The 22,475-nt window shown below is 41.3% G+C and overlaps 1 protein-coding gene across 2 annotated transcripts in view; it reads right to left on the bottom strand.

The window, feature by feature from the left end:
• Positions 1-22,475, bottom strand: part of plbd2 (phospholipase B domain containing 2) — a 38,513-nt gene that overhangs the window by 4,265 nt on the left and 11,773 nt on the right. For both annotated transcript variants that reach the window (XM_076985343.1, XM_076985344.1), the window contains exons 8-10: positions 13,704-13,799; positions 4,461-4,532; positions 4,037-4,189 (exon numbers count right to left, since the gene is read on the bottom strand). In XM_076985343.1, coding sequence (XP_076841458.1) covers positions 4,037-4,189; positions 4,461-4,532; positions 13,704-13,799 — 321 coding nt within the window. The remainder of the gene's footprint in view (positions 1-4,036; positions 4,190-4,460; positions 4,533-13,703; positions 13,800-22,475) is intronic.

The raw sequence follows: 22,475 nt of genomic DNA, 5'->3' as shown, positions 1-22,475 counted from the left end.
GTTTAGCCATTTAGTTTCTAGTTAGTTCTATTCAGTTTATTGTATTTTATAATATAAAGGTTATATATATTGTATTTAGTTTAGTTTTATCTGAGCAACAAAGCACAAACAATAAATAATTTTTTTATATTTAAAATAGAAAATTAGAAATTTTATAGCCAGGTACATGTGAGTAATTACCAGAAGCATTTGTGTCTAAGTCAGGAGGACTGAAATTTCAGCATGAGAAACATACAAAAGAACAACTGTTATGTTTCCATGCTTTTTTATGTTCCATGCTTTCTATTATTGCCATAAAATTATACAAAAAATACAAGGAATAAAACAATTCCACACATATTTACAATAGGCTGCAGTGCAGGGCTGTGTGTGTGTGTGTGTATGTGTGTGTGTGTGTGAGTGGCATGTCTTTCTTGTGTGACTAGCACTTCAGCAGTCACTCAGCAGTCTGTCAGAACATGCCTGGCACTGCCAGGGTATCTCCCTGGTACATTTGCCACACGTGTATCTGTAGCAGTCGACACATCTCACATTTGCACAATGGTTCATGAGTGTTCTCATCAGAGCATTCACATACAACTATCTACCCAGTCTGCCAGTCCCTCATTTGGGGAGAAAGCTACAGTATTGTGGCTATTCCCACTTTAGTGACCCCATTTTGTTTCTCTTTCACTCAGACAATAAAATATTCCAATACAGTGAGGACATGCACCTAAGACGAAAATTTCAGACCCCTTCATGATTAAAAATTGTCTAAATTGTCTAAAGTGGGGAATAGCCACAATAGTGTAGCTTTCTCCCCAAATGAGGGAGTGGCAGACTGAGTGGATAATTGTATGTGAGTGCTCTGTTGAGAACATTTCAACTTTATTGTATATACAGTGGTACCTCGAGATACGAGTTTAATCCGTTCCAGACCCGTGCTCGTATCTCGAACTGCTCGTTTCTCGAAGCAATTTAACAATGTAAAGTATTGTAATTGGTTCCGGTCCTTAAAAAAGTCACAAAACTAGCGTAAATGTGGAAAAAAAGACATGTTCTTTATTAATAAAGGCACACGCAACATGTATAATTAAACAATACGTACAGTAACTTCACCGGTACACACGTACGTACATGCTGAACAATAGAAATTACCGTAACAGAGAACATGTTTAAACTGTAAAAATTACGTACACACATCACATTACCTAAACTTAAAAAGTTGCTTAAACACTCACTCATTGGTTTTAGCCCTTTTGGGTGAACTTTCGGCATGTTCACTCAGATCTGTTTTTTTCATTAAAAATCTGTCCAACGAGGTTCGGGAAATAAGGCAGAAACTGCGTAATCCAGAAAATCCAGAGGAGGGAAACTTTGTTTACCACGCAACTTAAACAAAAGCACTGTCCTCTCCCCCTCCCCTGGCGCGCGCAGGCGCCGCTCCCCCAGTGTCACTTAAAGGGCCAAGTGCCTGTCTGTTAGGGAATTCGCTGCGAGGAGTAGTCGCTACAACAGTATTGAAATACAGTACTGTACTGCCACCTAGTGGTTCATGCTCGTATCTCAAGCGTGCACTCGTATGTCGAACAGAAATTTTGCTCGTCTCGGTGCTCGTATCTTGGATCGCTCGTATGTAGAGCAGCTCGTATCTCGAGGTACCACTGTATTTCTAAACTTACATCATGTCCTCTGTAGCTTCTGCTCTCAGCCAGGCCCTCTGACTGCCTCTCTCACCTTATGCATGTCCCCTGCACAACAATGCAGCTGGGGGATGGGCAGACTCACTCAGGACCAGCTTACAGACTTTTGCATGACCTTTTTTGAGGTGGAGCAACACAATTAATTTGGTAATTTTTTTCAAAAATTGTTATTTTGAACCCACTTATCTTTTTTAGAAGAAAAACATTACTAACATTACTACATTTCTACCTGAGCCTGCCAAAAGCCAGTGCTGAGGTATTTTGGATCATGAGGCCATGAGGCCATCCTTTGTCATGCAGCCACTTCTAGGTAGACGGGGGGATGGGTGATAGTGTGAGCTATGTTGATCCATTGACTCAGACGGAGAAGAAAAGACCCTTTCAGATAAATCTGAACTTTAGCTATTTTGACCAATAATCATGTCACCTTTTGCAGTGAGAAAAAAATCCAAAATTAGTACAAAGGAGGCAGACTTGAGATGTTTTGGAATTATAGTTCAAATAATGTCTGTGTCAGTTTTATAATAAAGAGAAAGATGACTGTAGCCACCTACATGTGGATGAAAATTCATGTCACCACACATTTCACTTACTCTGTTGACTGAGAAGCAAGGATAGCAAAGGTTTCCAGTACACAGCAGGCTTTGGACATGATCCTGGAGGGGCCGTGGGCGGGTGGGGTTCCCTGGTCTTTCTCTGCCTGCCTCTGGCCTCTGGGGCCTTGCTAATAAGTACATTCTGTACATTTATCCTATGTTGCACTTACATAAACACACACACTCACACACACATACATCAGTCATTTGTGCTGTATGTCTTACTTTCTGCTCTTCATTTAGTAGCAGCAGTTGGTGAATCATTTGAGCTGTTTTTTCTGCTCTTCTGTCTTTTCCCTTTTTACTTTCTCTCCCCCTCTTTTCTCTCCTGTCCTGTATGGTTCACCTAACCCCAATTGTTTTTATCACTATTGTACTGTATTATACAGAATTGTTTTCTTTTGATCCTTACATGAAAACAAAGTTGTCCTCCAAAGGTGAAAGGGTGGAGGTGGGCCAAAAAAAAAGTTTGAAAAGCCCATATGAAGCAATTTTCAAGCCTAGGGTCACAAACGTCACACACAACACATTGTTAGTTTTCAGAGAGTAGTGAAAATCTGTAGTAGTGATATCTCTTTTGGTAAGATTACCAAAATTTCCTATTTTTGTTTGCTGGTTATGGCTGTATTTGGAAGAGACACACTGCAAAATCTTGATCTTGATAAGTTAAAATTGCTCAATAATATTATTCTATTTCAAGTAGCTGAGGGTTTTTTGTATACATTTATGTAAAAACATTTTTACCTATTAGCAGTTTTTCAAAAGACAAAACTACTTAAAATTAAAAATATCAGAGCCATTTTGACTAATCAATATGCCACCTATATGCCATTATAATTCAAATATTATGTTTGTGTCAATTTCACATTATTTCAACCTTTCACAAATCAAATCTCAAACATATGGTTCTGTAGATGAGGAGACTTCTTGCAAGAGATCTTGCACAGTCTCATATGGCAGCCAAGGAGGTGCAAGCTTTCAGCAGCAACCACCCATACCTGACACACGCCTCATTTACATAACACTGGAGGCAAGTTCAGCTCTTCTCCCCCCTGCTGATTCCTCAGGCAATGGGCACTTTTGCAAATGAATGGATGTTAATTGGAGCCACCAGAGGTGTCAGTTTGGACTAAGGTTCTTTGGACCCTCTTTAAGGACTTCAGGGGGGTGGTTGAAATTTCAGGGACTTCTAGTGTTAAGGACCCGCGGGTACCCTGTATACAAATATATTTGATTTGATTTGATATATTATAATGTAGTATTTAGCCATTAGCGGCAAGCGACTTAGGATAATTAAATTGCTATTTGAATTCTAAGAGCATGGTAAAGAAAAACAAGGAAGAGACTCACAAGTGAAAAACAAAATTCAATAAGAACAAACTGAGGCCCATAGCCCCAAACAAAAGTATCTTCACCTCTTGTAAAATAATTTGTAAGTAAAATGTGTTTCGTCACAAAAGAATAGTACTAACCTCTGATAAATCTAAATGTCGGGTGCAAATAGCACACACTGCTATGTATACCCGGGTGCAAATAGAACACAATGCTGCATATACCCGGGTGCAAATAGCACACACTGCTATGTACACCCGGGTGCAAATAGCACACACTGCTGCATATACTTGGGTGCAAATAACACACACTGCTGCAAATACCCGGGTGCAAATAGCATCTTCCATATAAAAAACCAGTGGAGAAAACCCAATTTAGTTTAGTTTAACATCTTGTGAAAGCATGATCAATGCTTTTTTTCCATACCTCATTAATTGCACCATGGACTCCAGGTCTGTGACGAAGGACTGGTTACGGCGGAATATCAGAGCTCTTGGATTCTCACTATAGGAAAACCATGAGCCGTACTTCTTCACCAGATCTTGACCACCACTTGCATTAAACACATCTTCAAAATACCTAAAAATAAAAAATGAAATAATCATGGAAAATGTAAAAACTTAAAAATATTAAATTTCTTCAACTTGTCTACATTTACACCTCACTGTCTATTGACAGGTGAGAACATGAAATCCCATGTTCACACATATTGAAATAATCAATTAGAGGTCAAAATCTAAATTATAGGAAAAAATTATAATTATAATTAGGAAAAAATTATACTGTATGGAATAATACATGTTGCACATAAGCCTTGAGCCCTAGTAAACTGTTGAGCTCTAGTACTTACGGGATATTGTAGCTGGCCCAGTATCCCATCTCATACAGCTCTTTGGTCTTATCTGCAGTTTGGATCATACCTCTGGAATAAAAGGTATGAATGCCACATAAATTATTTTTTATGTATCTGCCTACATTCAGAAAAGAAAAAGAAATGTGCCATTTCAGAAAAAACTGAGACAACAGTACAGCTTTAGAAACGTAATAAACAATAACATCTGTACTAGATAACTTCTTAAGCAAAATAAGGTTCCACAGCTCCGTGTTCCTCGGAAGCGGAATATGTAAATGACACACACGAGGGCATCAAAGGAATTAATCGAAACTAGCTAGTGGTGGTACGCTAATGCTAGCTAGAATCGCAACAGCGGGCGGAAATTATCATACAGTTAAGTGACCTCATGACGTCCTCACGGGCGACATGGTGCCCGCGGGCACCACGTTGGTGACCCCTGGTGTTAGTGTTGCCACCTGTCCCGGTTTTCCCGGGACTGTCCCGGTTTTCACGTGCCTGTCCCGGTTTTTTTTTCTTTTTAATATTCGGTCCCGGCAAAAAAACTAGGTTAGTTCAAACCACGATTCAGACTGTTTCTGCACACTTTAAATCAGTTTTTTGTCCTCGCTGTGTCCATTTTAAACCCCTCCGGTAACATTTTACGTTCGTCACCCCCCGTCAACAGATTACACTCGCCACCCTGTGTCAGTATGACAGTGTCCTTGTTTTTTGTCAGACCTAGGTGGCAACCCTACCTGGTGTAGATCATGGTTGTACCAGTCATGTTACAATAATGTTAACAAAACAGTGTCATCTGAGTATTTTAGCACATACTGATTATTTGAAGTCGCGCGACAGTCATCTGTGTATAGAGTAAAAAGAACAGCAGAACTCACACAGCCCTGAGGTGCACCAACATTAGTTAAAATAGCTGAGGAAAGTGTCTTGTTCACTGTAACTAGCTGGACTCTGTTTGTAAGGAATGAGGCATACCAGTGGATCAAATAAGGGTTCACATCCAGGTGGGACATTTTGGAAAGTAAAGTACTGGAATGTATTGTATTGAAGGCTGATGAATAATCTAGAAAGAGTGCTCTTGCATAGTTACGAGGTTTATCAAAATGCTTAGTGATTATATGAACCAATGTGGCAACAGCATCTTCTGTGCCACAACCTATTTTATATGCAAACTGAAATGGATCCAATTTATCATTAGTACAAATAATTTGTAGATGTCTGAGCATAAGTCTCTCTAGAGCCTTCATAATCACTGAAGTCAAAGCTATAGATCTAAAATCTTTATGTTCTTTTGGATATTGTGTTTTGGGCAGTGGTTTTATATATGATGTTTTCCATGCTGTTGGAACTGTGTATGTATCAATTGAAAGTTGAAACACTGGTTGCCAAGCTGGTACCAGCTCTGTCACAAAGGTTTTTAAAATAAAAGGGCTACATCTATCAGTTCCTGAATAGAAAAGCTACATCCGTCTACTCTTGAATACTGTAGTTTTTAATCGGACTGTGGAGTGCTATTCACACCTCTGCCTGGTGAGGAGTGAATGAGGGAGGAGTACTGGGTCAATAAAGTAACTGCAATAGCGACAAGCTTTTGAAGTGATTGATAGCTGTTCTAACCAATAGTTCACTTGAAGCTGAAAAGATTAACACCTTACTTGCCATGATTTGTGAATGTTTGTCTTTGACAGGTACATGTGCAAAATGTAGTGGAGATAGCCAAGACCACGTCACAGATCACGACACAGAGATGACCTCCCCTCGCAAAGTGCGATAGACTGACCTAATCTAATCCCTTAAAGTGCTTGGTAAAGGTAACAAGGAAGGCAAGAAGGTTTTCTACCTTCTTGGTGGATGGTATTAGGTCACTGTGTAGATTCAGAATTCGACCATTTGGTAATAATACTGATGTATAATTTAATCTATTCCAGCTGTCATATATATTTTTTTGAGCAATCACGATGGTGCCCCATGAATGAGAATGAGAGAGCTAAAAAATAGTGGTGGGACTTTAACGCTTTAATTTCGATTAATTAATTACAGGAAAATTAACGCACTAAAAAAATTAACGCATTTTAACGCATTTACCTCATGAGACACTTTTGCACGGTGGAATGTTTTTCAGTGCACGAGTTTCAGACATACAGATTATATGGACGTACAATAAGATCATGATGGATAACCTGAAGAGGCTACGCTGGTGGATGGGAAATTTAAATATAAGAAACTTCCAGATGGAAGTACAAACAAAAATAGTGTTATTTGCACTTTATGCAAGGAAGGAGTTCGCTTATCACAGGAGCACTTCCACCCTTCGTTACCACCTCAAATTACCTTCGTTGGACCATTAAGGCTGGATTAAACTTTCGCGAGTGACCGTAGCTCGCGACTCTGCACGCGTTTATACATGACGCGTCACATTATTTGCAGTGTTGTTCGCTCTCTGTGGTCAAAGATAAAGGCTTACAAGAAGCGCTGCACATTGCGTCAACTGATGCAAGTTACGAACTACCGTCCAAGGGTGAGTTTCCCAAAACGTTCTTAGCGCCAAGTACTTCTTAACCTCGTACGTAAGAACGAGGTTACGAAGTACTTAGCACTAAGAACATTTTGGGAAACTCACCCCAGAAAGACAATGTCGAAGAAAATCCAGCAGCTGTATGATGAGGAAAGGGAAGTAAAACAGGTTATTGTGAAGAGCGCCACAAATGTGGCTCTGACTGGGGATCACTGGACCTCTTAGCAACAAGAATTATCTTGGTGTGACAGCTCATATTATAGATAATGAATGGAAGATCCAGTCATTTGCTTTGAGCATGCAGAAGACCACTTCTAGGCACTATGGAGATGCCTGTGGCAGAGGCCTGGGAAATTTAAGAAAAAAAAACATCTGAAATGATATTAAAAAACATCTTCTGATTTACTTCAATTCTTCCAATATCCTGAGCAAAACTCGCAAAAATTAACACTAGAGTTCTTGAGATCTCAAGGTCCTGAGGACATCACCCCTCCTTCTCCTGCCCAATTAGCAGGACCATACATACAGTGAGTCCAAGAAGTATTTGATCCCTTGCTGATTTTCTTCGTTGGCCCACTAATAAAGACATGATCATTCTATACTTTTAATGGTAGATGTATTCTTACATGGAGAGACAGAATATCAAGACAAAAATCCAGAATATAATTTTAAAGAATATATTTTAATTAATTTGTATTTCAATGAGGAAAATAAGTATTTGATCCCTCTTGCCAAACACACTTAATACTTAGTGGCAAAGCCTTTGTTTGCAAGCACAGCGGTGAGACGTTTGTTGTAGTTAACCGCAAGTTAAGCACACACACCAGGGGGAATTTTGGCCCACTCTTCTTTGCAGATCCTCTCTAAATCATGAAGGTCAGTGGGCTGTCGCTTGGCAACTCTGACCTTCAGCTCCCTCCATAGATTTTCGATCGGATTGAGGTCTGGCGACTGGCTGGGCCACTCCATGACCTTAATGTGATGTTTCTTGAGCCAATCCTTTGTTGCCTTTGCTGTATGTTTAGGGTCGTTATCATGTTGGAAGACCCAACTAGAGGTCTGCGCGGGACTGCTTTTTTAATCCCGCTCCCGCTTGTTTTAGACCCGCTCCCGCCAAAAAATCGCTTGTTTTAATCCCGCTCCCGCCCGCACCTGCTTGTTTTAATCCCGCTCCCGCCCGCACCGGCCAAAAAATCACTTGTTTTATTCCCGCACCCGCCCACCACATACACATTTCTGTCGCCCCCGCCCGCAATCCTAATATGAATTGAATTAATTAGATTTAGTACTTGAAATTTTCTTATGTATTTATTAAAACAGCAATATAACGATGGATCGCGCTGTCCCATTTCTTACCACAGTCCAAACACATCCCGTTAGGTGACGTACACCAACACTTTGACATGTATCACAACAAGCCGATTTCCATCTCCATTAATTACAATGGAATATGACTTCCATACATCAGACTTTCCTGTAGTTGGCTTAATTGTGGTGTATTCGCCTGTTTTAATAGAATTTTCCACAGCTGAAACTGGTTGACCGTCTACAGCAGGGGTCGGCAACCTATGGCACGCGTGCCACCATTGGCACACCGAGGCATAGTCACTGGCACGCGACACGCTGGACCAGCATCAGCAAAAATATATATTTTAATATAAATTATTATATTAATGGATTATACTTTCGCGAGTGACCGTAGCGCGCGACTCCGCACGCACACCTCGCGCGAACGGCGGAGGCGTTTAAACTTGGCGATCGATCGCGATATAATACTTTTTGTGTCGATTTACACCTCCCCCCCTCCTTGGTCAACAATTTAAACTCGCCGCCATAGTGGCACACTCATTGACTGGACATGTTAAAGTTGGCACTCCATGTCTCAAAGGTTGCCGACCCCTGGTCTACAGTCTCTGCCATTTCTGTATCAAAATGACAAAATGACGCACACTTCATGTTCACGTGATCAGTTGCTTAGCCAATATTTTGAATTAGTTTATTGCTTACTTACTGAATGATTAGTTGTTTTCGTCCTGTTCCTTATGCATGGAAATCATTGCGTTGTTATTATTATAATTTTCTAGACTATTAATTTGCGGGATTTTTCTGCATGTATATGTGGTCCCGCTCCCGCATCGCCTGGACTAATTCAACTCCCGCTCCTGCCAATAACAATTAAATTCTGTCCCGCGCCGCAAGATATTCTGTCGGGTCCCACGGGATTACCGCAGGAGTGCAGACCTCTAGACCCAACCACGGCCCATTTTCAGATCCCTGGCAGAGGGGAGGAGGTTGTTCCTCAGGATTGTGCGGTACATGGCTCCATCCATCTTCCCAGTGATGCGGTGTAGTAGCCCTGTACCCTTGGCAGAGAAACACCCCCAAAACATTATGCTTCCACCTCCATGCTTGACGGTCGGCACAGTGTTCTTGGGGTCATAGGCAGCATTTTTCTTCCTCCACACATGGCGGGTGGAGTTGAGGCCAAAAAGTTCAATTTTGGTCTCGTCTGACCACAAAACCTTCTCCCAAAAACTTGGTTCATCTTTCAAATGATCATTGGCATACTTGAGGCACGCCTCCACATGTGCTCTCTTCAGCAGGGGTACCTTTCGGGCACTGCAGGATGTGAATCCATTGTTGCGCAAAGTGTTGCCAATTGTTTCATTGCAAACTGTGGTCCCAGCTGCCTTCAGGTCATTTGCTAACTCCTGCCGAGTGGTTGCAGGACGATTTCTGACCGTTCTCAGCATCATTGCCACCCCACGAGGCGAAATCTTCTTTGGAACACCGGGCCGAGGTCTGTTGATTGTCATGTTATACTCTTTAAACTTTCTGATAATTGCACCAATAGTTGTTACTTTCACATCCAACACCTTACTAATCTTTTTGTAGCCCATTCCAGCTTTGTGAAGGTCAACAATTCTGACTCTGAGGTCCTGTGACAGCTCTTTGGTTTTACCCATGTTGGAGACTTGAAATCTGTGTGATCTGTCTGATTCTGTGGACAGGTGTTTTTCACACAAGTGATTAGTGAGAACAGGTGGCTTCAGGTCAGATAACAAGTTGATTGGGAGTGTCTAACTGGTCTGTAAAAGCCAGAACTGCTAATGAATACTAAGGGATCAAATACTTATTTCACTCCATGAAATACAAATCAATTAATATATATTCCTTAGATTTATTTTCTGGATTTTCTTTTTAATATTCTGTCTCTCCATGTAAGAATACATCTACCATTAAAAGTATAGAATGATCATGTCTTTATTAGTGGGCCAACGAAGAAAATCAGCAAGGGATCAAATACTTCTTGGACTCACTGCATGTTAATTTCAGAGAAAGACAGGAGGAGAAAGACGGGCAGGAGCTCTAGTTTGTAGTCTGATACTACTAATATGCTGTGTAAATATATTACATACTGCTAAATGTTTGTTGTATTCAGAGCAAATCAGATTAAAACAAATAAAGTTGTTTAGCAGCACATGTATTTGTTTGATCCTCTCATTGCTTTTATTGAGTATATTCTATCTAGAATAGATTCAATCTATTTATCTAAATAAATAGATAATGATAAATAGATAGGTAGATGTATCTAAATCTATTTATCTAAATAAATAATGATAATAGATAGATTTATCTAAATAATTATATAGATAATGATAAATAGATAGGTAGACAGATAGATAGAAAGAATCTTTCTTTTCAGTAAGGGGCAAGACGCCACTTGTGTATGCATGTTTATTTCTCATGGTTGCTGGTTATTTTGTCTGAAGGTTCTGGCGTTTGTCTAAGCTTTGTCTATCCTGGTCTTTGTGCTTCATTGAACTTTGTCATAGCTTATTTGTGCTTTACGTCGTGTATTGTCTTGTGCTCAGCCCCGTTTATGTTTCATGCCCTTCTGTGTTTTGTTCAAGTTAGTAGTCTTTGTTTATCATGTCTCTCTGTATCGGTTATGCGTCTCTGTTGGATTCCCGTTCTGTTATGACCCATGCCTGTGACATTGACTATGATTCTGGTTTGCCCTTCTCTAATAAACCTCGCTCTCTTCAGCGCTTGTGTCCGCATTCTGCCTCTGCGCAAACAGAAAGTGTTGGATTACAACAAATATTTTATAGTATAGTAAAAGAAACGTACAAAGAGCGAGATTCCAACGGTTTTATTTATTTGTTTTTAGTGGGACTTATTAGTGAACTTTCATTTCTACGTCTGCTGCTACGTGCGCTTGAATTTAGACTTTTGAAACACGAGTCTAAAAATGTTCTGCTGTTTGTTGTAGGATCGGTAAGATATACAGTCTGCTTGTAACAAGGTTATCATGAAGTTGTTTCACGTTAGGTGCTGTGGGAGTCGTGTGAGCTTGGGGGTGAGCCGCATTCCACCGCACTCAACACATTAACAAGACAAAGGGTGTTAATCTCTTCACAGCAGGGAAGTGGGCTATCTGGAGCTACTTGGAGCTTGCGAAAATTTTCGCGGCCTTCGGGGTTCTAGTTCTAAACAACATTTTTGGTTTGGAATTTGGAATTTCCAGTTTTCTGCACTCATCTATTGGTCTGTGTAGTAGACTGGTGGAAAAATAAACAAGATGTTGAAGTTAATGATTATGTTCATTGATTCATTCAAACTTAAATAAATATTTGTCATGTTAAATACTGAAATGCGATTAAAATGCGATTAATTTCGATTAATTAATTACAAAGCTTAATTTGATTCATTTTTTTTATCGTGTCCCACCCCTACTAAACGTAGGTATCTCCTTCTTTAACGTTTTTTTGGTGCATCCCTGGCCAACCAGCCATTTTATCAGGGCCGTAACAAATGGCATACGTTTCTTCACCTATTGTCCCCACCATTCAGGAGAAAGTGAAAATGGAATTGGAGTCCCTAGCTGCAGTACACAAGGGACTAGTTAGTATCTGTACTGGTGAGGAAAATCCACTGGAGTGTTGGAGAAAGCCTAATGGATACTTCCCCACTCCAAGTAAAGTGGCAGCAAATAAAAAGTATTTGCATACCATTTTCAATTGGTTGAAAATGCTCAATATCCAGTGTGTTCAACTGTACATTTTTTTCAGTTGTTTTATAATCATAACATTTTTACCTTTCATTAGAAAACTTATTCCAGCTTTTAAAGTGGTCAGTGAATTACAAGGTAAAAAATTGCTCATTATCCGTGTGATGGAAATTTGATGATTTCCATTTATGTCAGGCTTTCTTAGTATACATTAAACATGTTAGAAGTAGGGTTTTACATATATGTGTGTTAATTATGCCACTGAAGCCATTCTCGTGACTTCAGTAGGCCTCAGATGTGTGTGCATGTGCTCTGGTTGGCCTCGGCTGAGGCCTAATCTGATGTTCCTCTGGTGTTCCTAAACTGACCTCGTTGGAGACGCCAAATCTCTACTTGGAAGGGACTACGGCGACACTCAGGCTGTCATGACATCACGAGGATGCTGAGCGTGGAGGGGGCATGTGTCATATGCATCTGTCAAATCAGTGTTAATCATTTCATGTACTGTCCAATCACATTTGGTTGATCACCTCGTGTTCACCTCAGACACCGTGTGTGTTGATGATTAAGAGTATAAAAGATGAGAGTTCGGAATGGGGAATTAGCTCTCTCTGCTACAGACACCTGGTGTGTTTGTAATGGAGATCTCAGGGGTTAATCCATGCTTTGTTAAAATAAATCATTGTACTTTATTATCTAACCCAGGGATGGGCAACTGGCGGCCGGCCCTTGTCCTCACTCAGTGCGGCCCGCAAATAGATCAATAATAATTTAATAATTAAAAGAAAAAAAAAACCGACAGAGCAGGACTTTTTTGTTCTTGTCACGTAGGGCTACGCCCCCCTCTCCCGTGTCGGTGTTGTTCCTTGCCCTGTTATCCCGCCCTGCGTGTCTGTTGTCCTGGTTTCCCTCTGTCTGCCACGCCCGTGTCGTCATTGTGTTCAGTTGTGTCTAGTTTAGTCCTGTGTACTTGTATCTCTGTGTTTCGCCCATTGTCGGTTATTTGTGGTTTGTTCAGTTTTGTGGATTATCTGTCATCGCTGTTCTGGTATTTTCCGTCTCCGTTGTGTTTCTCCGTTGTGAGTGGCTCTCCTGTTACGACTCCTGCCTGTCCTGTTGACCACTTGGATGGCTCTCCCGTTTTGACCGGTGCCTGTACAAATGACTTCGCCTATGGAATTCCCCTTATTAAATTTTGCTCTTCTCAGCGTTTGTGTCCGCCTCCTCGCTCCGCAGCATGCTACGCGTTACAGTTTTTTGATATGAAGGAGTTCAAATTCCTTTTTGCACTTTTTTATTAAGGCAAGTGTTTTGTCTTTGTTGCTTATTAAGGACATGTCAATGTGGCCCTCCAATAATAGTGCTGAAAAAAATTTGCTGACTGCTGACTGTTATTGTGCTCACCATTTAAGGGTTTCAGAATTTCTAACACATCCGCAACCAAGGTAAAGTGTTCAATTAATCATATCACCCAGCAGTACTTATAAGGCACCCTGGCATTTAACTCACCATCTCCTTTCTACCCTTATTGTTCCTAATTACGGCTCTAGAGGCTTGGATACATTACATAATGCACTAACCATTATTTAAAAAGGGATTTAGCAATCCTGCCTGTCTGGGAAAGGAACATAAGATGTATGGTGTTCAACCCATATTATAACTACTATTATTATATGTGCAAGTGTCAAATTATGAACAGTGACACACTTACGGTATTTGCTCAAGTACAGTGAAAAGCCCTTGGTTCATTTTTGGTGCACCTGGAATAAAATTCTTATAGTCAACTATCATCCACTGGTTATTGTACCTACAGGAAACAAAAACAGTAATACATGACAAATTTCTATGATTTGATTAACTACAATGATTAGCAATAGGTTCTTTGCAAATGCAAAATACAACCAGAATAATTCAGAAAAGATGCAGAAGCAAGCAAACAAATAAACAAAAAACCCAAAACACCAGCTTTTGTAGTGTCATGCAGTTGGTCCATGTTTAAACTGGAGTAGGACTACAGGTCATGGTCTAGAATTTTAAAAGGCCTTCAGTAACCTACCATCATATCTACGCTGTTACAACTACACTGTGGACATGCATTCCAGTACCATCTCAGCCCTCCTCCAATATGCATAACAAATTCCAACTGGAGTGTTTCATTCTGTTCTGTCTACTTCCAAAAATACTCAACAGAATGGAGCATTCAATTAATCAAGTAAAAAATTTTTTATATAGTGCTTTTTACATTTATTGTCACAAAGCAGCTTTACAAGTGTCCGAGTCCAAGCCCCCAGTGAGCAAGCCAAGGGCGACAGTGGCAAGGAAAAACTCCCTAAGAGCATGAGGAAGAAACCTTGAGAGGAACCAAGACTCAGGGGGGGAACCCATCCTCCTATGGCCGATTTTATTTATTTGACATATTTGATATATATTAACTGCCGCGTCCACTCATTATTGAGGGATAGAGAGCAGGAGTCAGTAGTAGCTGTGGATGCGCCAGGGAGAACTAGTGCCTCCTCAACTCCGGCAATAGAGCCCTCACAGCGGGGCGAATGGGTGACGTCTCGCCGGCGTAGTCGGAGAGGGAGGGCTTCAGCTAATGCTAATGCCAACGTTAGCCCACCAGAGCACCACTCCCCAGTTCACACGTCCAACAGGTTTGCCCCGCTCAGTGCAACACCCGCTGAGGAGCCTGTCTCACGAACTCTGGTGAAAGGAGACTCTATAGTTTGGCACGTGAAAGTAGGTATTCCTTTAGGGGCATTTGACATTTCCAGCTTTTGACATAAAAGCATTTGACATTTCCAGCTTAGAATAATTCATTTTAAACATGGGTAATTGTTAAATTACTTAGGAAACAGCAGCTACGTGCTCAAGACGTGGCTGATGACCCTTTGTAATCCGCAGACTGACCGGGATACAATTCTCTCCATTCTCCACCCAGTCAGTCGTGGAGAGGGCGATTGGGCAGCTGAAAAGCCGGTGGCGCTGGCTGGACAGGACCGGGGGATGCTCGTGTATCGGCCAGAGAAGGTGTGTCGTATTGTGAGGGCATGTGGGGTCTTGCACAATGTTGCGCACAGGTATGCCGTGCCATTGTTAGAGGTGGTGGAGCACCCAGTGAACCCAGAGCCAGGACAAATTAATGCGCAGCGCAAATTTTAACCAATTATTTTATTGAGTTGCTGATGCTAGTGAGCGCATCACTGATATTATATTATTCTGCCAGTGTGCATTATTCTGACCCCACAACATTTAAAGCCTCACACACGCTATCCCACTCAGACCTTTTGCGCTTTGCCGTAATGCCACAACGTGCCAAACAAACATTTTTTCCGCACCTCTACCTCATTCAGGAGGTTCCTCTTTTTTCCCCGTTTAGACATGGTTTGTGATAGATCAGAGAGCAAACTTCTCCGGTGCAGGGCAAATTTAAATGAATTTGCATATTTATAGGGGGGGCGTGTCATCGTGTGCGCTCAATTCCACGTTAATTGGGATGTACAAAAGAAATGTGCATGGATTCCGGCGTACGCACAGTTTGATACATACGGATTTTTTAATGCATACGCCATTTTCTGGATTTGTACGTACGCCAATTTTTAGTAAGAAATCTACGCAAGTCTTTGTACATGAGGCCCCTGGTCTTGTGACCAGAGGGTCGTGGGTTCGATTTCCAGACCTGAGGCCATGACTGAGGTGCCCCTGAGCAAGGCATCTAACCCCAACTGCTCCCCAGGCGCCGGGCTAGGGCTGCCCACCGCTCTGGGCACGTGTGATCCACAGCCCCCTAGTAATCACTAGTGTGTGTGTCTAACTGCACAGATGGGTTAAAAGCGGAGGACAAATTTCGATTGCGGTGTAAAAAAAAACGGAGTGTCTATTTGCACCCGGGTACAAGTAGCATTTGCCACACAGCGAGGCTATTTTCACCCCTTAATTTAAAAAAAATGAAAGCGAACCCATCTGCGCATGTCTACCAATGAATGCGCGGGAGCGAAAAGGCGCAAATTCAAAGGAACCGAAACGGAGACAGTAGGAAATGGTAAGCAGAATTTGGTTAATAGTTATGTATAAAGGTCCATCACTCAATTTAACTTTACATTTTAAGATATATACTTAAGAAATAGTGTGAGAATTATTATCCAACGAACACTGATATATTTTTGAGCTAACAGGAGCATAATAGTGGCGAACGTAAAGTGTTACCGGGTGGGGGGTGTAAAATGGACACAGCGAGAAAAAAAAGACAGATTTCAAGTGTGCAGAAACAGTCTAAATGGTCGTTTGAACTAACCTAGTGAAAACCGGGACATTAAATGATTTTTATTTTTTGCCGGGACCGAATATTAAAAATAAGGAAAACCGGGACAGGTGGCAACACTAACTGGCGCTACAGAGCTTGGAGGCGGACACAAACGCTGAGGAGAGCGAGATTTATTAAGAGGAATGATCATGATCAAAGTCGTTCAAACAGGCAGGGGTCATAACGGGCGAGCCATCCAGGTTTGACAAATAAACAGGCATGACGATACTAAGAATTAAACTAAGACACCGAACGAACACTTTAAACCAAACGCGGGGTAAACGCATACAAACTAGAAAATCAGGCTACAGAAAACACAGACTGAGCAACGAAATGAGTAGAACTCACAGACCAGGAAGCGTAGAACACTGAACAAAGAGCATGAATAACAAGAGCACAACACGACCAACGAGCATGAATAACAAGAGCACAACACGACCAAAGAGCATGAATAACAAGAGCACAAACTAACCAAATAGAACAAAACAACCAATAACCGATAAGTGAAACACTGGGACTATACTGTAAATACACAGAACTAAACTAGACACACAGGTGAAGACACTGATGACACGGGCGTGTCAGACGAGGGGAAACCATGGAGACAGACACGCAGGGAACAACACAGACACGAGGACAGGAACCCAAAGTGACAGAGAGGGGGGCGTAGCCCTACGTGACAGTCGCATTGCTATCTTACAAAAACAATTTTGTCCAGTCTATTTTTTGAGTTTTGTGTAAAATTATATAATTTTGTCTTTTTGTTCTCTATTTTTGTGTTGTTTCAGTACACACAAAGGACATGAATGTGTATAACAAAAGAAGTTCGCGGTTTTCACGCCAAACGGCTTGTTTGAAAATCCAGCTGCGGGTAAAAATTCTGGGGTTGCGGGGTGCGGTTTTTTGGGCTACTTTATGAGTTGGGCTACCGCGGGAGTTACAAGTCAACACTAAGAATCGATCGTGATATAATACTTAATTTGTCTCCATTTTACATACTTGCCACCCCCCCCCCCCCCCCGTTGACAACTTGCACTCGGCGGGTTTTACACTGACTTTGTGTTGTGCGGGATATTTTTGTAGGACCTGGCAACACTGGTTCCAGGCATACAGATTATATGGACGCACAATAAGATGAGCATGATGAAGATGACTGAAGAGGCTACGCTGGTGGATGGGAAATTTTAATATAAGAAACTTCTAAATTGAAGTACAAACACAAGTAGTTTTATTTGCACTTTATGCAGGAAGGAGTTCGCTTATCACAGGAGCTCTTCCACCCTTCGTTACCACCTCAACGCAAAACATGTTGGGGCTAACGCGCAGGTGAGTAATGATAACTTAGCTGCTAAATGGATTCCTAGTACGATAGGGTGACCAAACGTCCGTATTTCCTGGGACATGTCCGTATTTCACATCCTGTCCCTGGCGTCCCGGGGTTTTTTTTAAGTGAGGAAAAAGAGGACCATTAAGACTGTGTAGTAGACTGGTGGAAAAATAAACAAAATGTTGAAGTTTATGATTATGTTCATTGATTCATTCATCAATCAAACTTAAATTAGTATTTCTCATGTTAAATACTGAAATGCGATTAAAATGCGATTAATTTCAATTAATTACAAAGCTTCTGATTAATTCAATATTTTTTTTAAATCGCATCCCACCCCTAATTTTATATATATATATATATATATATATATATATATATATATATATATATATATATATTAATCTATATTAATCTCACTGAAATCTTGAAATTAATCTAGATTAGTCTATATTAAAATGGCTCATATGCGTGCTACCCAAGTAATGACTAAAAGCTAAAAAGTTTTTAAAAGTTTTTGAGATAGGGTTTCTTAATACAGAGGTTGCATTAGACCAGGGGCTCATCTCCTGTTTCCAAAATGCATCAATGACTGCTTGAGAAAGCTGTTCTACTTTGATACTTGAAGAAAAAAAACATGCTCAATAAAATGTAGGCTACTCGTGTTCAACGGTTCAGTTAAACATGAATTTGTAAGCCTACATACTGTACATTAAAAGGGGTTGATAACATGTTTATTCTGCTAAACATGATATTTGAAATGTAAGCCAACATTTAGTACATTTAACCTCACGGACGTAATTGGGGGGGGACTTTTTCAAAAGCCGGTTTTGGTCCTCTGCGGTTTTAACGGTTAAAAAGAAATATTTAAATAGTGACGAATCTAGCGCTAGGACCATGCAGAAAACAACCGCTCCGAGCTCCGCTCCGGTAACACTTTACGTTCCTAAAAATGAATTTTCCATGAAGCAAACCTGGCGACTTCGTGGCTGCATCCATGTAAACACACGTACGATTTGTAATTCACAGGTTTGAAAACTCGTTCTCGCCCCTACTGTGCAATTTGGTTAGGAATAGCCGAGCTAAACTATCAAGTTGAAAGTCATCATAGTTTGCTTAACCATTTTGACCCAGTTCCCAACCCAACTTTAAGAATAGATTAACGGCGATAATTTTTATATCGCCCGATAAGAGTATCAAATTAACGATTATATATATATATATATATACACTGCTCAAAAAAATAAAGGGAACACTTAAACAACACAATATAACTCCAAGTCAACCACACTTCTGTGAAACCAACCTGTTCAGTTAGGAAGCAACACTGATTGTGAATCAATTTCACCTGCTGTTGTGCAAATGGAATAGATAACAGGTAGAAATGAGAGGCAATTAGCAAGACCCCCCCCCCAATAAAGGAGTGGTTCTGCAGGTGGGAACCACAGACCAGTTCTCAGTACCTATGCTTTCTGGCTGATGTTTTGGTCACTTTTGAATGTTGGTGGTCCTTTCACACTTGTGGTAGAATGAGACGGACTCTACAACCCACACAAGTGGCTCAGGTAGTGCAGCTCATCCAGGATGGCACATCAATGCGAGCTGTGGCAAGAAGGTTTGCTGTGTCTGTCAGCGTAGTGTCCAGAGGCTGGAGGCGCTACCAGGAGACAGGCCAGTACACCAGGAGACGTGGAGGAGGCCGTAGGAGGGCAACAACCCAGCAGCAGGACCGCTACCTCCGCCTTTGTGCAAGAAGGAACAGGAGGAGCAGTGCCAGAGCCCTGCAAAATGACCTCCAGCAGGCCACAAATGTGCATGTGTGTGCACAAACGGTTAAAAACCGAATCCATGAGGATGGTATGAGGGCCCGACGTCCACAGATGGGGGTTGTGCTCACAGCCCAACACCGTGCAGGATGCTTGGCATTTGCCAGAGAACACCAGGATTGGCACATTCGCCACTGGCGCCTTGTGCTCTTCACAGATGAAAGCAGGTTGACAAAGAGCACGTGAGAGTCTGGAGACGCCGTGGAGAGCGATCTGCTGCCTGCAACATCCTTCAGCATGACTGGTTTGGCAGTGGGTCAGTAATGATGTGGGGTGGCATTTCTTTGGAGGGCCGCACAGCCCTCCATGTGCTCACCAGAGGTAGCCTGACTGCCATTAGGTACCGAGATGAGATCCTCAGACCCCTTGTGAGACAATATGCTGGTGCGGTTGGCCCTGGGTTCCTCCTAATGCAGGACGATGCTAGACCTCATGTGGCTGGAGTGTGTCAGCAGTTCCTTCAAGATGAAGGCATTGAAGCTATGGACTGGCCCGCCCGTTCCCCAGACCTGAATCCGATTGAGCACATCTGGGACATCATGCACCACAGACTGTCCAGGAATTGGCGGATGCTTTAGTCCAGGTCTGGGAGGAGATCCCTCAGGAGACCATCCGCCACCTCATCAGGAGCATGCCCAGGCGTTGTAGGGAGGTCATACAGGCACGTGGAGGCCACACACAATACTGAGCCTCATTTTGACTTGTTTTAAGGACATTACATCAAAGTTGGATCAGCCTGTAGTGTGTTTTTCCACTTTAATTTTGTGTGTGGCTCCAAATCCAGGCCTCCATTGGTTAATACATTTGATTTCCATTGATTTTTGTGTGATTTTGTCAGCACATTCAACTTTATACAGAACAAAGTATTCAATGAGAATATTTAATTCATTCAGATCTAGGATGTGTTATTTGAGTGTTCCCTTTATTTTTTCGGAGTGTCTATTTGCACCCGGGTACAAGTAGCATTTGCCACACAGCGAGGCTATTTTCATCCCTTAATTTAAAAAAAGAAAGCGAACCCATCTGCGCATGTCTACCAATGAATGCGCGGGAGTGAAAAGGCGCAAATTCAAAGGAACCAATGGGAAACGGAGACAGTAGGAAATGGTAAGCAGAATTTGTTTAATAGTTATGTATAAAGGTCCATCACTCAATTTAACTCTACATTTTAAGATATATATTTAAGAAATAGTGTGAGAATTATTATCCAACGAACACTGTTAACTGAACAGTGATATATTTTTGAGCTAATAGGAGTATTATAGCTAACTTGCAAACGTCATCTTTTATTTTATGTTCACAGACAATGAAGAAATCACTTCTAAAACGAAGTTCAGAGGTAAAGTTAATTCCAGTTTGTGATAAATGTAGCTATATTTTATTTTATATTCTGTTTATTGTTGATGTAAATGTTTGTTTGCCGCTCAAATAACAATGGTCTTTGTACATATATTGTGTATATATGTGTGCTGGTCTCGAAATGAGGTGTGTTCAGGTAAATGTGTCGCTGTAACGTAGCTCGCGCTACAGAGCAGGGAGGCGGACACAAACGCTGAGGTGAGCGAGATTTATTATGGGGAATTCCATGATCAGAGTCATTCAAACAGGCAGGGGTCATAACGGGCGAGCCATCCAGGTTTGACAAATAAACAGGCATGACGATACTAAGAATTAAACAGGGCACTAAAAACACCGAACGAACACTTTAAACCAAACACGGGGTAAACGCATACAAACTAGAAAATCAGGCTATGGAAAACACAGACGACTACAATGAAACGAGTAACTCACAGACCAGGAAGCGTAGAACACTGACCAAAGAGCATGATTAACAAGAGCACAAACTAACGAATTAGAACAAAACAACCGATAACAGACATGTGAAACACTGGGACTATAAATACACAGAACTAAACTAGACACACAGGTGAAGACTGATGACACGGGTGTGTCAGACGAGAGGAAACCATGGAGACGGACACGCAGGGAACAACACACACGAGGAGCAGGAACCCGAAGTGACAGCTAGAGAGGGGGGCGTAGCCCTACATGACAGACGCATTGCTATCTTACAATGTGTATAACAGATGTACAGTTGTCCTATTGAATTAAGGTTTTGCATGACTGAGTCAATATGCCAGACTTATAATGTAATGACTATTTTATATAAGCTAATATTAGTGTTTTCTCCCAAGAAGGAAGAAAAACTAAAGAACATTTGTGAAGGAGACTCCTTCGACAGTTATGAGGAATTCCAGAGAGCACTGAGATTATGGAGTGAAGAGGGCTACCATCCAATGCACAAAATTTAAATTTATTTAAACATGATGTAAATAATAAAAACCCCAATTTACTTCTTTAGAAAATGTTCAAACCATTCTGTGAAATTAAATAAAATTAAAGGGTCTGATAATGTACTGGCAGGAAGAATATTTGAATACATCATACAATGTGGTGTACATATCAGGGTGCTACAGACAGATATTAACTTGTGTTACATTTTGTTTTATCATCATCACTGGCAGTGTATATTATAATGTAGTATTTAGCATGTGATTACTGCCATTAGCGGCAAGCAACTTAGGATAATGAAATTGCTATTTAAATTCTAAGCATGGTAAAGAAAAACAAAGAAGAGACTCACAAGTGAAAAACAAAATTCAATAAGAACAAACTGAGGTCCACCCCAGAACCCCAAACAAAAGTATCTTCACCTCTTGTAAAATAATTTGTAAGTAAAATGTGTTCTGTCACAAAAGAATAGTACTAATCTCTGATAAATCAAAATGTCGGGTGCAAACAGCACACACTGCTATGTACACCCGGGTGCAAACAGCACACACTGCTGCATATACCCGGGTGCAAACAGCACACACTGCTGCATATACCCGGGTGCAAACAGCACACACTGCTGCATATACCCGGGTGCAAACAGCACACACTGCTGCATATACCCGGGTGCAAATAGCACACACTGCTGCATATACCCGGGTGCAAATAGCACACACTGCTGCATATACCCCGGTG

This window comes from Brachyhypopomus gauderio, unplaced genomic scaffold (assembly GCF_052324685.1).
Source record: "Brachyhypopomus gauderio isolate BG-103 unplaced genomic scaffold, BGAUD_0.2 sc40, whole genome shotgun sequence".
Lineage (NCBI taxonomy): Eukaryota > Metazoa > Chordata > Actinopteri > Gymnotiformes > Hypopomidae > Brachyhypopomus > Brachyhypopomus gauderio.
This window is presented reverse-complemented; position numbering and strand designations above follow the sequence as displayed.